The sequence below is a fragment of the Elaeis guineensis genome, chromosome 1 (assembly GCF_000442705.2).
Source record: "Elaeis guineensis isolate ETL-2024a chromosome 1, EG11, whole genome shotgun sequence".
Classification (NCBI taxonomy): Eukaryota; Viridiplantae; Streptophyta; class Magnoliopsida; order Arecales; family Arecaceae; genus Elaeis; species Elaeis guineensis.
This window is the reverse complement of record NC_025993.2, coordinates 33774351-33791429: the sequence shown is the minus strand read 5'-3', so window position 1 is coordinate 33791429 and position 17079 is coordinate 33774351. Positions and strand designations below refer to the sequence as shown.

At 36.6% G+C, this 17079-nt stretch overlaps 1 protein-coding gene across 1 annotated transcript in view; it reads left to right on the top strand.

Moving 5' to 3' along the window:
- The first annotated feature begins 14435 nt into the window (after positions 1-14435).
- Positions 14436-17079, top strand: part of LOC105032166 (transcription-associated protein 1) — a 68481-nt gene continuing 65837 nt past the window's right edge. Inside the window, exons 1-5 of the mRNA XM_010906533.4 lie at positions 14436-14701; positions 14848-15650; positions 15766-15891; positions 16013-16098; positions 16617-16725. Coding sequence (XP_010904835.1) covers positions 14644-14701; positions 14848-15650; positions 15766-15891; positions 16013-16098; positions 16617-16725 — 1182 coding nt within the window. The 5' untranslated portion in view covers positions 14436-14643. The remainder of the gene's footprint in view (positions 14702-14847; positions 15651-15765; positions 15892-16012; positions 16099-16616; positions 16726-17079) is intronic.

Here is a 17079-nt window from a genome sequence, read left to right as displayed (position 1 = left end):
TATTAAAATATTCTATATGTACCAGTATAACATATGGACATTCATCATCCTAGGACAACCTTGCAGCATAATCCCGTTATGCTAGGACAACCTTATATCAGGATGATGAAGTGGTGGATCATATATACATCAATTCATATCATCATATGAAAGTATAATTAATGGCATAAATAATTTTATAGCATGAATCATAATATGTATTACATAAACATTATGTATACATAATTGAACCAAACAAGGCCAACTCTGATACCACTAGAGGGTTTCAGGGTGGACATGCACAGCGAAAGTATAACAGATTTTAAAATTTTAAACTATAAAATTCTAAATATTAAACTCTTAAACCAGCACCTCCTTGATGATTAATAATCATATATAATATATATTCATAATAAAATTCAAGCTATAGAAGAATACCTGTAATGCTTAATCCAAAATCCGACAGAACCTCCACCAGGCATCCAAGTGTTCGCCCTCCAATGGTGATTCACACAGGGCTATGATTAGGACATCAACTCTTTAAGATGATTCTTCCTTCAAAATTCTCATTCTAAAAATTTTTTTGGATAGCAGGACCTCAAGACCTTCTTCCTCTCCTCCTAGCCTTTCTATCCCTACCTTTTTTCTCTCTTTGTCTTCTTAAATCTCTTCCTAAGCTCATGTCCTAAAATTGAACTTGTCCTTACTATTTTTGAACTTATCCTAACAAAAAAAGGAAGAAACTGATTGGACAACAGAGAGAGTATGTAAGAAAGAAGAGAAAGAAATAAAAATCTGAAATGAAACAAATCCCCTGGTGCACCCCCTTTAAATAGTTAGCAAAAGGTCACCTTCGGATTTGATTTGCGCCCCCTTCATACACCATCTCGCATCCATCATAAATGCTCACACCCCAACCCAATTTTTCATGCCCATCAGGAAGCTTCTGACATATGGCAATCATCGAGAAAATGATGTTTTGCGTAGAAAGACTCTTTGGAATATTTTTTCTCGATGATTCTCTGATGCGTCGCATAGTTTTTCTTGGTGTATTTTCTCTCTACCACACATCAGTGTACTTTGTCCATCTAATAGACCAAATTGTAGGTGCTAACCAAGAGATGGTGTGAAAAAAATCTAGAATTAAGAAGTAGCGTGACATTTAGCTAAGAGTCCTTCACAACATGGACTCTAGGTTAGGTGCATGGATAGATTAGGCTAGTTTTCAAACTTCAACCAATTTCTACAATTATACCAAAAGGTGATTAAGCCATAGAATGATCCTTCTACGCTTAGAATTAAATCATGATTCTCTAAAATTATTTCACCATGGAACATTGGATAAAGATGAAGAAGGGGCGTCCCATGAAATGGGATGCCAAATCTATTTTTGTGCATAACAAATGCATCCCACGCTCAAGAAAAATTCTTGATGCATGGACACCTGATTCCATGGTGCCAAATCTCTGGTACATACAGTCAAGGGCTGATCCAACTCAAATTTAAAATTGATTTGAATTAATTTAAATTTAATTAGCTCAATCTGGAATCAATTTCGAATCCGATGTGAAACAAAGAGCTAGGATTTACAACATATGCTAGTATGTCAATTTTGCAAATATGATCTAATCCAATTAGATCCTTGATTAATTCTCTTTATGTGTGACCTATTAGATTTCACATATACCCAGTAGTAGATCTGAGTGTAAGTCGATCTAATTTGATTAGAATTTAATCTAACCAATTTAGATTCAATCGAGCTAACCCGATTTCAACAATTAGAACCTTTTCTAATTGGCAATTGAATTAAACTCTGTAATTCGATCAAATCTATAAAATAAGATTAACGTCTAGTAAGATATCATATCTATCTTAAAGATATAAAATTTTAATAAAAATATCAAAAATATTTTTCAATGAAAAATTATCGTGTAATTTGATTCTGCGATCTCCCTGCATCTCGAATATGACTCTAGATATGGAATGATATCAAATTTAATATCATACTCATATTTCTCTTAATCTTTAATGATGATTTGATTAATAAAATATTAAAAATTCTTTCTAATTTTTATTCTAATTTGATCAAAGATTTTTTGAATTATCAATCAATCAAAGCAAGTAGGATGCGATCTTCTCTTACCAGGAGTGATCGATTTCATGTTGACCTACTCACAACCTCTATACACATTCCACCATATCCAGATCATCCTATACATAACTAAGTCATGAATGAGTATGAACCAAAATATGGATTCATGTATACAAAATTCTATGGTAGTCTCAGGTCAAAAGATTACATGCACAACTCTCACTATAAAAAAATATCTTTTGATGGGTAAGTAAATTTCATAAGATATTTCTTAAGTTGAATCAATTCAGTGAACTCAATTCTTTAATGAGCACCCACATTCTTGTATTAGTGTCTTACACAAGTGGCTTATGAGATCAGCCACCCTCTGCATCGAGCATACATAGAAAGTACTAGTTTATCTAAAATATTGATTCCCTACTCAATGCTCCTATGACTAAAAATATTCTAAATCAGAATTTTTAAAATTTTAGGTCTCATAAATATGATCTCATCATAACCCTAAATCTATTATCCTGATTTATGAAATTAATCATAATCATTACAAAAGTAAGATGGAGCATATGATGAAAAATATCTTTTATTTATAAAGTATCAATTATATGAGTCTGGAAGATTACAAGAAAATCTATCAAAATATAAATTTCGATTGGCTTGTAGGGTATATTTCTTTCAGATGTTGTGTAGAATTTTGCTAGAAATCAGATCTGAAAATCTGTCAAAATAGATTCAATTCATATTTGACATAAGCCTAACTTCATAACCAAAATAATAATATTAAAATTTTATTAAAATTAATTTAAAATATATTTTAAAATAGATTGTTATTTTAACAAAATTCAACAACAAGAAAATTCTATTATGACATATTTATAACAAATCTTAACCAACTATTGATTTCTTATAATCTAATCAAAATTAGATCATAAATTTTATTTAAATAGATCTAAATTAAATTAAATATCTAATATAAAATCTTAATTACATACAATATGTAAATAAATCAGAAAAAATTAATTATACATCCATGTATCAAAACTTGGCTCTGATACCAATTGAAGGAAAAGAAACTTGTTTCTTTGGGAGAATGATATGGATAGCCAGGGTGCATCCAAAAAATTTTCTATAATAACTTAACAAAGATTAGATCTTTACCTGATATGCAGCGAAATAGGGATCAAATCCCTAAAGATTCTAAATCCAAAACCTTGTGTAGGTCTAAATCTACAAATCCTCTACTTTCAGCGCACATCAAATTTTGCAGAAAAGCAGAATAAAGCTTCGAATTGAAGCACTTTCGCAAGGCAACAAGCAAGGGAAGAGAACCTCTGGTGTGACGCCTCACACCAGTAAGAGGGGACGCTCAAAGGTTCTTCACACTAAGGAGAAGATGGGACGCCAAAGGGGGAACATGCCAAGGGGAGGGTGACACCTACTCCTTCACGCCTCCTCTCTCTCTCTTTCTTCTCTCTCTTTTTCTTTTCTTAGCATACAATCTAATTATTATGTCATGATAGTTAGAGGTCCTCCCTATTTATAGATAATTTTTGATGACCCATAAGGTTTGGATTCCTAATTCAAATAAGCTTTAAATTAATTCATAACTTATCAAAGAAGAAATCCTAAGGGGAAAAGGATTGGTGTCTAACTAGGTGCCATCATGCATCCATGCCTACACCCAAGTGTGGGGCGGCAACAACCAGCACCCCACCACCTCTTGGTCAGCCATGAGAAGAGAGAGTCCCAATAAAAGTGAACTCTAAGGATTTAATCCAAATATGGATCAATTCAAATCCAATTCGAACCTGATTCGAATTAATTTCGAATAGGCTGTCAATCCCAAACTATTTAGAATTTAGGATTAAGTCTAATTTAGATTTATGAATCCAATTAAGTCTAATTAAATCAGATCTAATCTAAAATTAATTAGCACTTAAATCCAATCTCTCATAGACTCCTTGGATCAAAGATCAAATCTTATTCATCCTCGAAATTGAACCTGAACCTCATATCTAGTACTAGCTAGACATAGTCAACTGTTTAATTCCGCATAACCCGTAATTTAATTCTCAATCAAGTTAATCTATTTATTCAATCAAGTCATGTACTTTTAAATTGAACATATAGACTTAGGTCAATTCTTTCCTACATCACTTGATTTTGTGCGTGACTCCATATGTTCGAATACTAAGCCAATAGCACAGGAACTGTTTTCTGTACTAATCGAAGTTACTATTTAGTAATAGTTCCCAACGTCCGAATAGATCGAATAATTACAAGATAATATTTAAGAACCTATGCATATGGTTGCCACATAATTTATCTCTTTGATCCTGAATGCTCTAGGACGGTCTAGGGTTGAACTATCAACCCTGAAGGATCATCCACATTGTATTCCAACCTTTCAAATCCATCATATAGATTATCCTGGTCAAAGTTTTACTAAATCGAAATACATTGATGCATCAACTCCTATAATCTGGAGGGATCAATTCTATCTTGATATACACACAGACTTCGCAAGTACTTGACTGTATCCAGTAGCCTTCCGTCACTGCATTAGAAATGTAGATAGTTTGGCATCAAAGCATAGTGAGTTGCTTACAAATCACTATGGTGATCTCAGATTTGAGGGATACTTATGCCTATATGCTTCGCGAGCTGCTCTTGACAGCAGAGTACTCAGCAGGTGAGTTATTTATTCAGTGACGATGTACTTCTACATCTCACCTATATGCCATACTAATATCCCAATGCTTCTTAGTTAAAAAGACAACCAACCTATATGGTATATAACGATCTTCACTTGATAAATATTATTGTCCTTTAATGATGTATCATTTGATCGTGAACATATTTAAGAACTATACGATAAATCCTCCTTTATCGATTACTTTATAGTTCTAAAGATTTCATCACAACACAAGAGTTCTAATAAGGAAGATGTAACTTTGTGATGAATGATGCCAAAATAATTTTTATTTATTAATTAATAATTCATATATATATATTACAAAAGGAGCATAATCGTCTCCTAGGACCCTCTATAAGAAGGTCTTCCCTCTCTCTCTTCAACTTGAATTAGTATTTTCTCTCTCTAGAATTGAACTTTCTCTCTTTACTTTCTCTCTCTAAAATTTTCTCTCTAGATTATTTTTCTCTCCTAAAATTTTTAGAATTTTGAGAAGAATGATGATGAATTTAAATGATTCTCGTAATGGATTTTTGATCTGTGATCGTCGGACGATACACCGACATCCACTTTGATCAGATCAGGTATTTTTAGATTTTATTTCTCATGATCTTATTGAATTATCCACATGATAATTTTAACATGATTTGATCTGATCGATTAGAATTTATTGAATCATATTGTCTGAAGAATTCAAGATGAGTTTTCTCTCTCTAAAATTTTCTCTCTCTAGAATTTTTTTCTCTAAAATATTCTCTCTTAATTGATTCTCTCTCTAAAAAAAAGGTTAGTAAATGAAGAAATTTCTTTTAATAAGTCTGATCTGATTCTAATGAAGAATCCAGATTCATGATTGTCAGACAACGTACTGGCACTCACCTTAATCAGACCATGAATCTTTAGATTTGATCATCCATGATTCCGATCTAGCCATGATTTGATTTGATCATGTTGATTTCACCAATCGAGATATTGGATCAATCGTAATGTTGGATTGTGTCATCTGATCAATTCGAATTGTACCTTATAAATTCTCTCTCCTCTGATTTTCTCTCTCCACTTGATTTTATGAAATCGATGAAGAAACCTCGGTCCTATCACTTCGAATCCGATTTGATCTGACAGTCAAATTTTGGATCGTTTAGGTCCTAATTAGATTTTGATTAGATGAAATTAGATGATCGGACCCAATCTAAACCGTTGAAATATGGTATTCGTATTCTTTCTAATTATTGAAATTGATTCTGTATAGGATTGTGGATGTTTGATCATGGGATATCGCGATATGATCTATGAATAGAATTTTTTGAAGAAAATTTAGAGAATTATGTGGATTTATTGGAATACGTTTGAGGTAAGTAATGTTTCACTTTTTTTAGATTTATCGATAAATTATAATATATTCTTCTGACATGATTTGTGAAACGATGCATGAATTGGATGAATGGTATTTTGTTATGAAAATATCTTATTTGAAATGTTATGATGTAGCCTGATTGAACATATTGATTTCATGATGCATTATATTGATTGATTTCGATACTACATGATTATATGTTTTATTATCGAAATTAGAATATGAAACATGATTTATAAAGAATTATGATATAAGAAACAATAAGAATTGACAACCTGACTATGTAAAGGATCCTGCCAATGGGGGCATGTACGTTGGCAATTGATTGTCCTGAGGGTTTATGTCGCCAGCGAGACCAGCGACATGTCGCCAGAGAGACCAGCGACAAACCGCCAGCGAGACCAGCGGTTCCAAAGGACATGGCTGCCAGATGATTCGCAGCCTACCGCAAGCAGATACGCGGTATTATGACACTGTCACAGAAAAAATATGGTCATAGCTCATGGTTGACGAAAAGAAATTGAAGAACAAAAGAAATTGAAATTTGGAAAGAAACTTGAATTTTCGAAAAAGAAATGAATTTGGCATGAATTATGTTGCATAATTGAAATTGATTTCGAATTGATGAACTCTATATGCTTATTTTTTTATAAATGATGATTTACTTAAATGCCTGATGAAATCTGTTTAAAAGTGATCATTGCTTACTGGGCTGTCTAGCTCATTACCTTTCTTTCTATTTTTCAGATTCAGATAATTAATATCGAGCGTGGGACGAAATATTGAGACAGCTTTTAGAAGCGAGATTAGCATTGTCAACTTCATTGAACTTAGATCTATTTTTTTTATTTTTTTTTTAGCAAAAAATTTAGGTCGTTATATTTTAGATTTAAATTGTTAACTAATTATTTCGCTGTTGTTTTAGGATAGTATGATAAGATGCCTTGCATGCTTATGGAAAGAGTTTTCTATGAGTATGCGGCGATTGCCATGACCCTCGATTCAAAATCTCGGGTCGGGGGCGTGACAATTATAGTGGTATCAGAGCCAGGTTGGATAAATTATGACACATAGAATTTGACATAGTATGAGTGTAGGTGGGTAAACATTAGGAATATTAGGACGTTAGAATATGAGCATCATAATAAACACATCCTAACAAATAGATAAATGAATCTAATAAGGTTTTACCACTACAAGGTTATCATGCCTCCCCGTAGAATGATAAGAACAAGAGTTTATTTATTTGAAGCAAAAGGGTATGAGTGTGACTGAATATGAAGCAAAATTTACAGAGTTAGCAAAAATTTGCTCCGAGATTAGTGGATGGTGAGCAAGAATGTGTTCACAAGTTTGAGATGGGACTGAGAACTGAGATTCGAAAATAAGTAGTTCCATATGAATTGACAACTTATGCAGATGTGGTAAACAAAGCACTGATAATTGAAAGGGAAGTCAATGCAGAACGCATGGAAAGGGACCTCTGTTTTGGTCTCCTTTCCGTGAACTTTTCCGGCGCCGGCGATCAAAATTGACCGCCGGCCACATTCCTCCGTGACCGGGGGAGTGGCCCCCATCGACCGCCGGCCTCCGCCGCGACAGCCGTGGCCTGAACAGCCCGGCAAAACATGGGCCACATCGGTCCCCTGTTCCGGCACGGGAAGAACCAAGAAAAGAAGAAAAAAAGAAGAAAAAGAAAAAGAAGAAAAAGAAGAAAAAGAAAAAAAGAAGAAAAAGAAAAAAAAAGAAAAAAAAGGAAAAGGAGAAAAAGAAAAGGAAAGAAAAAGAAGAAAAGAAGAAAAAGAAAAGAAGAAAATAATAATAATAATAATAAATATATATATATATATTTATATATATATATATATATGTATGAATAAATAAATAAATAAATAAATAAATAAAAAAGAAATTGATGAGAGAGAGAGTTTCTCTCTCTTCTTTCTGTCTGAACCCTGACTTTCTCTTTCTGGAATTGGACTTTCTCTCTCTACTTTTTCTCTCTAGGATTTTCTCTCTCTAGCTTATTTTTCTCTCTCTTGATGGATTTCTCTCTCTAAAGTTATCCTTCTAAGATTAGCATAGGGGAAGGCTTCATCTGATGATTCTGATTGAGTTTAGAGATGAGTCTGATTTTAAGCGAGATTTTAATTTTGGGATTTGTTAGATTTAATTTTGAATTAAATTAATATAAAAATATAATTTTGGATAATAGGCGCGAAAGAATCTACTAGAAGTTAGTCGATCCATTCGTTCAGTGCTCTGTGAAAGGTAAGTAATGAATCATCTTCTCGAGATATTTCATATTTATTCTGAAAATAAATAATTATTCTCTGAAATTATGCATGATTTATGAAATTATGTTTTGAAAGAAAAGTACTTTTGAAATATTATGGTATATCGATTTATGTACATGTTTAGTGAAAGATTATGATATATATTATGGTACAAAGTGTTTTGATATAAATCGGATTTATGCTCTCGGTTTAACTATGTTTCAGTGGGCCCCGCCAATGGGGATTATACGTTGGTATTTGTGGACCCTGCCAGTGGGGGTTGTGCGCTGGTATTTGTGGACCCTGCCAGTGGGGGTTGTGCACTGGTATTTTTGGACCCTACCAGTGGGAGTTGTGCGCTGGTATTCTGTGGACCCCGTCAATGGGGGTTAAACATTGGTCATAATCGAGGCTGTTGAGTTTCGAGTGTTTTGAATCGAATCGGATTTATTATATGTGAATATTTGAAAATATTAGATTTGCATTAAATCAGCATGAAATATATTTTTATGTTTAATTGCAGCATTATTCTTGAAAATTATATAATATCTGAAATATCTGGTAGAGATACTTGTTACTTATTGGGCTGTCTAGCTCATTATCTTTCTTTCTATTTTTCAGATTCAGATAAATAAATTTCGAGCGTGGGAAGAAATATTGGGACAGAGCTTTTAGAGGCGAGATTTAGCATTGTCAACTTCAATTGAACTTAGATCTATTATTTTATTTTTAGTAAAATTTTATTGGATGTAAGACAATTGATTTAATTACTTGAATTACAGTTGAATAATAATTATTTGAATTTATTCCGCTGCGATGCATTGATATCGTGATTAGATGCCTTGCATGCTTATGGAGAGAGTTCTTCATGAGTATGCGGCGGTTGCCGCGACCCTCGATTCACAATCTCGGGTCGGGGGCGTGACAATTAATATGGGTTTATTATGAATACATATTTGTTAGGATGGGTTTATTATGATGCTCATATTCTAACGTCCCAATATTCCTAATGTTTACCCACCTACACTCATACTATGTCAAATTCTATGTGTCATAATTTATCCAACCTGGCTCTGATACCATATTAATTGTCACGCCCCCGACCCGAGATTGTGAATCGAGGGTCGCGGCAACCGCCGCATACTCATGAAGAACTCTCTCCATAAGCATGCAAGGTATCTAATTACGATATCAATGCATCGCAGCGGAATAAATTCAAATAATTATTATTCAACTGTAATTCAAGTAATTAAATCAATTGTCTTACATCCAATAAAATTTTACTAAAAATAAAACAATAGATCTAAATTCAATTGAAGTTGACAACGCTAAATCTCGCCTCTAAAAGCTCTGTCCCAATATTTCTTACCATGCTCGAAATTTATTTATCTGAATCTGAAAAATAGAAAGAAAGGTAATGAGCTAGACAGCCCAGTAAGTAACAAGTATCTCTACCAGATATTTCAGATATTATATAATTTTCAAGAATAATGCTGCAATTAAACATAAAAATATATTTCATGCTGATTTAATGTAAATCTAATATTTTCAAATATTCACATATAATAAATCCGATTCGATTCAAAACACTCGAAACTCAACAGCCTCGACTATGACCAACGTTTAACCCTCATTGGCGGGGTCCACAGAATACCAGCGCACAACTCCCACTGGTAGGGTCCAAAAATACCAGTGCACAACCCCCACTGGCAGGGTCCACAAATACCAGCGCACAACCCCCACTGGCAGGGTCCACAAATACCAATGTATAATCCCCATTGGCGGGGCCCACTGAAACATAGTTAGACCGAGAGCATAAATCCGATCTATATCAAAACACTTTGTACCATAATATATATCATAATCTTTCACTAAACATGTACATAAATCGATATACCATAATATTTCAAAAGCACTTTTCTTTCAAAATATAATTTCATAAATTATGCATAATTTCAGAGAATAATTATTTATTTTCAGAATAAATATGGAATATCTCGAGAAGATGATTCATTACTTACTTTTCACGGAGCACTGAACGAATGGATCGACTAACTTCTAGTAGATTCTTTCGCGCCTATTATCCAAAATTATATTTTTACATTAATTTAATTCAAAATTAAATCTAACAAATCCCAAAATTAAAATCTCGCTTAAAATCAGACTCGTCTCTAAACTCAATCAGAATCATCAGATGAAGCCTTCCCCTATGCTAATCTTAGAAGGATAACTTTAGAGAGAGAAATCCATCAAGAGAGAGAAAAACAAGCTAGAGAGAGAAAATCTTAGAGAGAGAAAGTCCAATTCCAGAGAGAGAAAGTCAGGGTTCAGACAGAAAGAAGAGAGAGAAACTCTCTCTCTCATCAATTTCTTTTTTATTTATTTATTTATTTATTTATTCGTTCATACATATATATATATATATATATATATATATTATTAATTTTTTTTTTTAATTCTTTTCTTTTTCTTCTTTTTCTTCTTTTTCTTTCCTTTTCTTTTTCTCTTTTTCTTTTTTTTTCTTTTTCTTCTTTTTTTTCTTTTTCTTCTATTTCTTCTTTTTCTTTTTCTTCTTTTTTTCTTCTTTTCTTGGTTCTTCCCGTGCCGGAACAGGGGACCGATGTGGCCCATGTTTTGCCGGGCCATTCAGGCCACGGCCGCCGCGGCGGAGGCCGGCGGCCGACGGGGGCCACTCCCCCGGTCACGGAGGAGCGTGGCCAGCGGTCAATTTTGATCGCCGGCGCCGGAAAAGTTCACGGAAAAGAGACCAAAACAGAGGTCCCTTTCTTGACTGGAAATCGACGACTTTCGTCGCCGGCAGCCGCGCACAGGAGCATGGGAGGAAGGAGAAGAAGGAGGGGAAGAAGAGGAAAACTTACCTTGGCCTCCGGTGACCTCGTCGGCGGGCAAATCACGGCGAAGACAAGGTGGTGTCCGCGGCTCTATTTCGAGAAAATCGGAGAGAAGGAGAGAGGGAAGAGGCCGATGTCCGGTCTCAAGGGGGAGGGGGTATTCTTATAGGGGGCCCTAGGACTCCGAGGGGTCCTAGGAGTCCCGATTTTGCCTGGGTTTAGCCGGAGAAGAAGACTCCTATGGGGAGTCTTCTTCCCGGTTTTGCATACTCTGTTTTTTTTTTTTTTTTTTTTGGGCTATAACAGTCCAAACGATTGGCTTTATGACATATTTTTCAACATCTCCTCCTATCGAGCGGGCCCTTAATTCCTGACTTTCTCATCTGGGAGCAGCATGGGACATCCGACTTCTAATCGTTGCCGATCAATCATTGCCTCGATAATATCAAGTTGGCATGCTAATTCGAAATTCAATGCCAGCCAAATGACAACTATCATAAAATTGATAAGACAATCACAACCATCATATCTTAAGAATCTCGAGCGACAATTCCGTCACTACATGCAAATTCCGTCACTACATGCAAATTTTTTTATTTTCGTCTATAAAAAAATTAAAAAAAATTTAAAAAATATATGTTATTATTTTATCTCTCACATTTTTTTATTTGTTGAATAAAAATTTTGTTTTGAATGTCAGGAGATTCCAACTCAAATAATTTTTGATCAAAATTATTTTACAGATCACATTTCAGATGATCCAACGTTATCATCTACGTCAGCATTTCATTTCAGTACCTTATGGAATCTTGCAGCAGCAAACTCTACTGTGACCAATCACAAAACTTTCTGAACCACGGGCAACCTATCCTCAACTTAGCATTGTGCCACCATTATCAATGCTAGTATAGTTGCTGCAATCTGACACTTCTCTCACTAATGTCAGAGCTACAGTTCTTCATAATGCTACTCTGACACAGTAATAGCTACTGCGTTAAGTTTCACCATCCTGGCGGCCTTAGATGACTAAGTTGTTTTAGATTTTATTACTATGATGGTCAAAGATAACTAAAAATAGAATCTTGTCAGAGTCAGAGATGTTAGTCAAAGCACAAGGCACAGATACTTCAAGGAGAAAAATATCCCCTTTCTGAGATTTTAAAGCCTCGAAAGCAGACATATATACTCTCTTATAGGTTTATAGTGCAAAGAATAGCTAATTTGCTGTGAATTGTATGAGTGTAGAGATGAAAAAGAACTAAAGTTGCATGAATTAAAATAAGGTCCCGAACTCTGCTTAGGGACTGCTCCCAGATATGATATGATCGATTAGAGCAATTAAGTGCATCAGACAAGACGAAGCTTCCCATTGTTTATAAGATAAATTACTCTTAACCAACTTCTAAATTGATACTCCAAATTTACGTATAACCGTTATAGTATAAGTAATTTCTCTTTTTTTTTTATTTTTTATTTTTTATTTTTTTCTTTACTCTGATCCTTAATCCTTTCCAAAGTAACTCCGACTCTGATAGCTTCGATAGGGATAGCATCGGCCTCCGACCTCCCATGGTCTCAGCACAATTGCATCTGATGACGACAATCAATTTGAGGGAAGAATAGAAAAAAAATAGGGGAGCCATTTTCCACCCACAATTCGGTGCATCACCAGCGAACTAGAGGTCACCTAGATGTCTTTAGGATCGGAGAAGAAAAAAGAAGACAAGCAAGAGAGTATTATCTTAAGTTTGGTGAGGAATCAATTGAATCATCGAGGAATGCTCAACAGAAAATCCAAAATAATCGATGGAATATCCCTAGCGACGAATGAGGTTTTGGGACAGGTGGCGAGGAAAAAAAAAAGGATCTTTTATAGATCCAGGTTCTTAGGGTTTGGTTGCTCTAGAATCCCTTATCCTAGCTGGAAATGGAGAAGAGGAAGACTCCCATCAACCTAGGATCCTAAGGTTTGACTGCCTTAGGGTCCCTTATCCTAACCGTCGGGAGTCTTCCTCCTCTCTGCCTCACATGCATAGCACGTGAGATCTAAAAAAATATATTTTTTTCCTTTTGCTTTGTGATTCATGTGAAGAGTCGGACCTTCAAAAATATTTTTTCTTTTTTTCTTTTGCTCTATGATTCATACATAGAAAATCAATGGGACCATGCAATGGAAAATCAATGCTCCACCTTTGGCACATCTGTGCTGCGACCGTACCCTCTGCTCGCCCTATGTTTGCTCCGAGTGCCACTAGCATTCGGATGCACTCCTCCGAACCTAGTGCATGGAAAATCAATGGGACTATGCGATGCAAAATCAACTTTCTTCCTCCACCATGCTCGCACCTATGATCGTACCCTCTCCACCCACCCCATGTTTGCTATGATCACTGCCATCTGATCCACTCTTCACTTAAGTTGGTCGCAAAGTGTAGGGCCATCTGGCCATCCACATCCTTTGTATTGAGGTCTCATTAGACTCGTCGGCAAAGAGGATTCATAGGGCGGCGGCGATAGCATCGGCCTTCTGGATGGCGGTCTACTAGGGGTTTGCCCACCCCACATTCGTTTCGGTCGTTCGAAGCCTCCCAATTGATTGGGACTCGTGAGGATGGGAAAATAAAGAAAAAATATAGAAATTAAGGAAAGGAGGAGATTAGAAGGGAAGAAACAGAGAAAATATAGAAACAATCAACGAAAATGAAGAAAAAATAAAAAAAATTAAGAGAAGGAGAGCACTCTGGCTATCCTTCGACGACGATGGAGAGGAAAGTGACTTGGGAGATGTTCGAAGAAAAAAGAGAAATTAACATGTTACGAAAAAAAATAATGGAGACTTATAAAATTGATACACGTAGATTATTCAATAATCTTACGTATCAACATAAAATTTTATTTTTAATATTTATTTATTATTTTATTATAATTATATGGTTATATGATATGGTGGGTATAGATTATTATATAGGTATATAGATTCTTACTACTTTTAATTTTATATTTTATGATTTCTAAATAAATTTCTTAGTTTCTTACATCAAACTGCATCTTTAATTTTGTAAATGCGTAACTGGCACTTGCCGTGGGCCCTAATCCTCGAGCGGTGCAGCACCGGCCGCAGTCGTACTAAAGTTAGAAGACTCCCCCTTACTAGTTTCTCTATAAATACATCACACCGTCGTTCCCCTCTATTTCACGCAGCCAAAGCAAATTCCCCGCAACGAAGAGACCGCGCCCCAACGAAACAGAAACAGAGAACAGGGGAAAGCAAAAGAGCGAAAAAATTTCCGAAAAAAACAGAGAACAAAACCTCCGAAGCATCCCTTCCTCTTCCCTCGTCTTGATAAACCCTAGCCTCCTTTCCGGGGCTAGGTTTCACTTCCTGCCAGGCCAGCATGGCTCCCATCCTCAACTACGAGCAGCACGCCCAGCGCCTCGTCGACCCCGACCTCCGTAAGCAATCCTCCTCTCCTTTCCTTCATTGATTTCGATCTCTCTCCAAGAACTTCGAATTCCATCCATGGATTCTCTGTTTCCTATTCTGATGCTTGTTTTGCTTTCCTTTTGCGCTGGAATCGAACGACGAACGAAAACAACAGCGGTGAAGCTTCGGCTGCAGATGGTGATGGAGGTGCGGGATAGCCTCGAGATCGCCCACACGTCGGAGTACCTCAACTTCCTCAAGTGCTACTTCCAGGCCTTCTCGGTGATCCTGAACCGCCTGACGACCCCCCAGTTCACGGAAAGCGCCGAGCACAAGCTTCGCAACGTGGTGGTGGAGATCCTGAATCGCCTTCCCCACAGCGAGGTCCTCCGTCCCTTCGTCCAGGACCTCCTCAAGCTCTCCCTCCTGGTCCTCACCCAAGACAACGAGGACAACGCCCTCATCTCCATCCGCATCATCTTCGACCTCCTCCGCAACTTCCGCCCCACCGTCGAGGCCGAGGTCCAGCCCTTCCTCGACTTCGTCGGCGCCATCTACCGCAACTTCCCCTCCACGGTGTCTCACTTCTTCGACGACAGCAGCAGCAAGAACCCTCCTCCTGCCCCTTCCCCCTCTTCTTCTTCTTCTGCCACCGTCGCTGCCGCACCTGCTTCATCGTCCGCCGCCGCGGCCGGCGATGGTGGCCTGGACGGGGCACCGGGAAATGGCGGCGGGGGGCCGGGGGTGGTGCCCTATGTCGGGGCCGGGCAACTCAACCCGAGCACGCACTCGTTCAAGATCGTCACCGAGAGCCCCCTCGTCGTGATGTTCCTCTTCCAGCTCTACACAAAGCTTGTGCAGACCAATATTCCCTATCTCCTTCCCCTCATGGTCACCGCCATCTCTATCCCCGGGCCCGACAAGGTCCCTTCCCACCTCAAGACCCAATTTGTGGAGTTAAAGGGTGCGCAAGTTAAGGTACGTGCTCGTTTTTTTCTTCTTTTTCCTCCTGCTCCATTCCTATGACTCATGTTTATTCGAGTTGACTTGGTATCTTACTCTTGTCTTTTCTTTTATTTTTTTTCCTGTTCAGACGCTCTCTTTCCTTACTTATCTGCTCAAGAGTCACGCCGAGTATTTTAGGGCTCATGAGGAGAACATGTGCAAGAGCATTGTTAATTTGTTTGTTACCTGTCCTGACTCGGTTTCAATTAGGAAGGTGAGGGGCTGGGCTTGGTTTACCTTGTGATTCATGTGAGCCCATTGTCTTGACAAAGGAATATTTTCTTTCTAAACATAAAAAAGAAAATCTGAGTTTTTTGATTGTATCATTGTTACAGGAGCTGATACTAGCCATGAAGCATGTTCTTGGCTCGGAATTCAGACGAGGGCTATTTCCTCTTATTGACACGCTTTTGGATGAGAGGTACTGAGTAACAACAGTTGGGAATTTTTGTTAAGCTTGCTTCTAGTCTTCTGGTGCAGATATATTGTTTAATTGTTCCATACTAGAAGGGATGCTGCTTTTGCAAAAGACTAAGCAGGTTAAAGCGGTCTTATTCCATCTTAAGCCTGAGCTATATGCAGCCTTTTTTTATGAATGAAATTGTTCACTCAAGGAACTGGTGAAATCTATATGAACATGCAATAACTTATAAATATGCGAACCCTTTAGCTGATGGTGAATTTGAGCTGGTCCATTTGTTTGAGAACTGAGGAGTTGGTACTATATGATCTGATGTTATTGTCTTGCTCAACATGTGTTGCTGTTTTGCCTTGATAATTGTCATAAGCTACTGGCATCTTCTTGTGAAAGAAATACCTACCTCGTTCATTGTCACTTTAAACATTGATGTGCCTCTTGTCATGAAGTTCTTGACTTGTATACTCACCTCAATATCATTATGTTAATGGTTTGCTGAACTGGGTGCTTTGTTGTTTCAGGGTTCTAATTGGGACTGGCCGAGTTTGTATTGAGTCATTAAGACCGCTGGCTTATACCATGCTTGCAGAGATGGTGCATTATGTTCGAGGGGATCTTTCACTTCCTCAGGTTCTATTTTGGTCTCACTTTTAATGTTAATATTGTCTCATTATATGGACTTTTTTTCTGCTTGTCTTTCTTATGGTGAGGTGTTCAAATGGTTTTAAATTATGAAATCATAAAATAGGTTCCATGCTTGTTTTTCTTATGAAGCTCTAGAGAATCTTTCATCTTGTTATAGTTTCGTTTTTCTCTTGTATGGTTGCTTGGCAATGATATATGCTTTGTTTTATTTATGCTGTTTAAAATTGGAAAAAAGATATATATTTTTTAATTTTTTATATATTGCTGTTATCATTCGGAAAATTGATGCTTTCTTGACGTTCTTCTATTTTTTGCCATCAGTTTCGATATGCATTACTT